This window comes from Cinclus cinclus, chromosome 10, assembly GCF_963662255.1.
Source record: "Cinclus cinclus chromosome 10, bCinCin1.1, whole genome shotgun sequence".
In the NCBI taxonomy this organism is placed as follows: domain Eukaryota; kingdom Metazoa; phylum Chordata; class Aves; order Passeriformes; family Cinclidae; genus Cinclus; species Cinclus cinclus.
The window spans coordinates 23,675,226-23,680,421 of NC_085055.1; the positions used below are offsets into that span (position 1 = coordinate 23,675,226).

The 5,196-nt window shown below is 46.4% G+C and overlaps 1 protein-coding gene across 1 annotated transcript; it reads right to left on the reverse strand.

Moving 5' to 3' along the window:
* Positions 1-1,846: 1,846 nt before the first annotated feature.
* Positions 1,847-4,855, reverse strand: AMER3 (APC membrane recruitment protein 3). The gene has a single exon (XM_062499494.1). The coding sequence runs from the start codon at positions 4,853-4,855 to the stop codon at positions 1,847-1,849; it is 3,009 nt and encodes a 1,002-aa protein (XP_062355478.1).
* Positions 4,856-5,196: the final 341 nt, after the last annotated feature.

Here is a 5,196-nt window from a genome sequence, read left to right on the forward strand (position 1 = left end):
TTCTCTGGGACTTGGGCAAAAGCGTGACATGGTCACATTCCTGCCATGGCAGGTATTATCAGTGCTGGCACGTGGTGGCACACAGCAGCTGCCACTTGATACAAAGCAAAGATTGTGCCCCAAGTCCAGTAATGTCTACTTGTGTTATGTCTTGTTCAGTGTAACAGTACAGTCTGTTACCACTCCTGACAGTCACACAGCTCCCTTCTCTGTTTCTGTCATTCCACTCCTCAAAATTAGAATCCCTTTGCATTCCTAGCCTGGAAAGGCAGGAAAATTCCTAGCAGTACCCTGTGGATTAATATTCACAGCAGAATAAAAACATCAGGCCAATGATCTATTCTTCTAACCCCAAGAAGCTGTTCCTAGTTCTGGTTCCATACATATACTAGCTGTAAGCGCAAACCTTGCCTCATTTGTACTCAGTTTATAATTTCAGAAAAATCTAAAAGAGATGAGTAGTTCTAAGGACTATGGTATATCCTTGGATGGCAGGTTCTGCTAAAAATTCTGGTGACACAAGAAGGTGAGTAGCTAATGAGCAGAGCCACCACAAATGCATCATTGTTTAGAACAAAAATGAAAAGAAGAAAAACAAGATCCTTTCTTTCAGTTGAGAAAGACCTAATTTACTGATGAACAGATTGTAACTAAACAATGTGTTTGTTAAGGGTATGGAAGACTGTCAGTCTCTGGCCCTTAACTTCATGCAGACCCATGAAAAATAGCCCTCTCTGAAATGGGAGACTTGTTAGTGGGCAAAGTAATTTTCACAATGACATAAACAGAAAAACAATAAAAGCATAAATAGGGTGGCTGAATCTACCCAGACTTGAAAATGGAAGGGTGTTCTTGCCTCATGCAGAGAGAAACACTGTCCTTTTTAGTTTGTGCTGCTTGGGGAGCCTACAGAGATGACCAGAAAGCAGTCACACTGCTGTGAGCAGCAAGAGGCAGAGAAATGTTGTGTTCCCTGTATCCTTCTATTCAACAGTGAGTTGTTCCTTAATAGACAATAGACAGCTGTTCTCCATCCTGGCCCTTGCAGCATCCTCTTAGTCTTCCATCACCTCCAAAGGGGCCTTCTCAGAGGCCAAGGCTGGGCAGAGTTCAGTTAATCTGTCAGATTTGACAGAGAATTTACCCAAGTTTCATACTCATACAACAAATTCCTCGCAGCAGCTGGAGGCCAGAGGATTTCTCAGCTGGCACAGAGTCAGAACTCTCAGCACAGACAGTGCCTGCTCTGGCCTAAAGCCTCATGTGACAGGCAAACCTGAACCAGCACAACCACTGTGTGCTTCAGCAGTTCTGGTTTGCAGCAAAGGTGTTTCTTACCCAATGTCACAGGGCAGATTCTGGCTCTCCCTATGCTATGTGAGCGTGGCTGAAGGATTTTAAAATGCTTGAGGTGCAGCACGGACCCTGTAATCCCTCTCATCTCGAGAAGCCTGTCGAGCCTTACATGTGGAGAATGCCTTGGCTTCCAGTCCTGCTCTGCCACGGCACAGTTTGGCCACAGACCAACTGCACTTTCTGAAGAAACACTTCAGGTTTGGAGGACCATCCTTTTGGTGCACTTAGGAGCACCAGCACAGAACTGTGGCCTTTCCCTTGTGCTTGAGAGCACACCAAGTGTGCACCTGCAGGACAGGGCACGTCTGCACTGGGATTTCACACTGCAGATCCCTGGTTTTCTCATGTGACCTCCTGCATAAATGACAGTCTCTGAATCCCTCAACCTTCACTGCTGTTAAGAGTCCCTCTGTAAAAAGGGAGCAGATCAAATTGTTTCCCATTAAATTTCACCCTTCCCCTCAGCACTCACCTTCTCCATGCAGGTGTGTCACTGGTGGCTCCTGGCTGTCACTGCTGTATCCCAGGCCACTGCCTCTAGGAGAGGGGACAGAGCAGTCCCTGCAGCCAAGCCATGGCAGGGGCTCTCTGCACAGTTCCAGGGCCCTGGGCTGCACTGTTTGGCCTCCTCAAGCTGCAGCGAGTCAGACAGACAGACAGCCGTGCTGTGTGAGCCCTGTGAGAAGGTACCAGCTATGTCTGGGCAGACAGAGGTAAAGAGAGGTAAAAATGTTGGTCTACTAAGAGACGTGTCAGGGCCAGAGTCACTTGGACTGAGACCAAAGTCCTTTAAATAGGAGAGTGCTTGATTATTCAGCTGGGCATACTCAAAATTCATCTTGCTTTGAGTAACCTCATCTAGGATTTTTGCACCACTTTTCTGATCTTCAGAGCAATTTTGCTCCCCATTTTGCTTCAAATGATTCAGGCTGGTAGATTGGAAACCTGTTTCATGGTTGTATTGGTTTGTGCTAGGAATACTGGGATATTCTGGAATTTGAGCAATGCAGCTGCATTCATTTTGCAACAATAGTTTTTTGTTTTTGTACTGAGACATCCTATGAATGATACTGTTCATTTCATTCCCAATGTATTTGTCTTCCAGGTGCTTGTTTTCATAGCTGATTTTAAACGATGCCACCTGTGTTACACAGTGCTCTAAGAGCTGCACTATGTTAGTGCTGCTCTCTGTTGGTGTGGAGCTCATGTAGCTCTGGAAATGATTGAGGGTTAGAGGCTGCAGTGGTTTGTCACAGGAAATAGAGAGAGAGTGATAAATTGGTTTATTTCTGTCTTCCCTCTCAAGGGGATCTCGGAGCGAGGTTGCAGCAGTCTTGTAGGAGTAACATGATTCTACTTCGTGATTGTCATCTAACAAAGGATTTTCACAGGTCTGGGAGCCATTCTCTCTGTTCAGCTTTTCTGGCAGTGGGTTCTTGTCTCTGGATGCCTCACATCCCAGTGAAATTGCTACCTTCTCATTCTCAGTTGAAGATGTCTGCAGATTGTTAGCCTGTGTTTGTGGTGCATAACTTGATGATCTGGTGGTTTCCACAGTCCCAGGCACTGTAGATAAGTCTTTCTGGTGACTCCCTTCTCTTCCTTGGTAAACCAGATCAGATGTGTTCAGGCAGGAGCCCAGGCTGTGGTCTCTTCCAGCAATGTTTGCTGAAGAGGCCTGGGTGACATGTTTGCTTTCCTCCAAAGGCACGCATATGTTTGAAGTATTCGATTCACCCTTGCCTGCTGTCTCCTGCTGAGCTTCTGTGCTCACTTTCTGCTCTGGACTATGATTGGGCAGGATCAATGAATCCTTAGATTTTTCTGGCTGTGATTGAGGACTTGGAAGAGAGTCAGGGGAGGAGATGAGTCCCGAGTGTTTTCGTAGCCAATTTATTATCCCCATGGTCAGTGACAGCTCAGTGTCACAGAGCTTTAGCAAACATTCTTTGCCTTTCCATGTGCTGTGGAAAAAACCCTGGCTAATGATGTCCAGAGTTGGTTGGGAAGCCATGTTCTCCTCAGCTCCAACATGAAAGCTGTAAATGGACAAAGGAATTTCAATGGCTTGCTCTGAAACACTTTCAGAGGCACACAAGTCATCATCAAGGATAGGGTTTACTTTTACTTCATTTGGGTCATAGAAGAGTTCATAAAGGGCATCTCCACTGTAGCTGTCTCTCGGAAATCTACCTGGGACACCAGGGGTCTGAGCTTCCTTCAGTTCATCATCTTGTCCAGGAGAGAATGAGTCATAGTAGCCTTCATCACTCGTGGATGTGGATTCCTGGTTTTCACTTTTTGGTGTTTCTGTTTCTGCAGAGCTGTCTTTGGAATTATCACCTTCTTTATCAGGTGACACTTGGGGGTCTGTGACTGGTACAGCAGCCTGACTTCTATCCTTTTCTGTGTCAGAACCAGGTATCTTCAGTAACTTCTTTTCAAACAGAGCACTCTGATGCAGCCTTACTGATTTGTTGATGTTGTCCCAAAACTTTGCAAATTCCACTGTCTCGTTCTGGCCAGGAGAGGCCAGCTGCTCCACCCCACCTTGGAAGGAGCCCACACCAGGGCTGTCTTTGTGCTTGCTTCGCCTTAGCAGAAGGTCTTTGCTGTTCTCCAGCTCCAGGTGAGCAGAGCTCTCATCAGCAAAGATTTCCCCACAGCCAGTGAGGGAGTCAAAGCTCTTCAGGGAGGCAACGTCTTCACACAGGGCATTGCAGTAGTCATAGGAGGAGTCAGACTGCAGTTCACTGTCTGAGCAGTCCTGTGACAAGCAATCAGCTGCACAGGTTTCTCCAGTTTTGAAAAGATACTTTGCAAGACGTCCAGACGACTCACTCTTGCAGCCTGGAGAGGACAGGTTCTTATCCTTCTCTGCCAGAAATGAGAGACTGTCAGGTTTATTTTTTCTTATATGAAATATATCTCTGAACCCTTTCTTAGATCTCTTGAGGGAGATCCTCTTCCTGGGAATGGTTTTTGCGACAGCTGGTACAAAAGGCATCTGTGGCACAAAATTCCTGTAATCGATCATCTGACTGCTGCATGCAGACTGGCTGGGGCTGACCACACACTCCTTCTTACTGCTGGAGCTGGACATCCCAGAAAAGCTGATGCTATTGACAAGTCGGCCCTTGCTCTTTCCAGAAAAACCCTCCTCGCAAGGCCTGCTGCTGGGGCTGCAGTGCTCTGTTTTGTCTGCCTCAGCAACACAGTCATGGGTTTTACTCTTCCTTACAAGCTTGTAGGAGGAGCTAGATGATTTTTCCAGGTTGTGACCGCCAGCTCCATTCCTTGCTGCTCTGGTAGAAAATCTGTAGCTCTTGTGTGTGGCCAGACATGCCAGCTGGACTTCATCCACACTTTGGTTTCCCTCCAGAGCTGCCCTTTTGTCTTTGCCCATCTCGTCTTTGTTGGTAGGAGCTGTATGCACTGGTGGCACTTTCTCATGTTGCACACTGGATTTTATGAAGGTCTTTCCTCTCTTGAGCTCCATAACTGCTTCCTCACATCTGTTTCTGCAAAGAAAGCATTAGAACACAACTATTGTGAGGTTAGTGGGTAGGGTAGCACTTATAAATTTTGAAAGCAACTGGAGAACAAAGGAAGGAACACAAAGTATAGTAAAACTGAGCTTCTCTGCCACCAGACATTTCCGTCATTGAGACATGGTACTGCATGAGAAACAGATTGAGTGAAACTAAAGGCGTGTTGGCTGGAAGACACAACATGGAGAAAACAGTGCTCATTATGGGTTGGTAGCTGAGGCTCAGAGAACATTAGGTCTGTTAGAAATAAACAGATTTGCATTGAGGACTAGGACTTCAGGATGCCTTT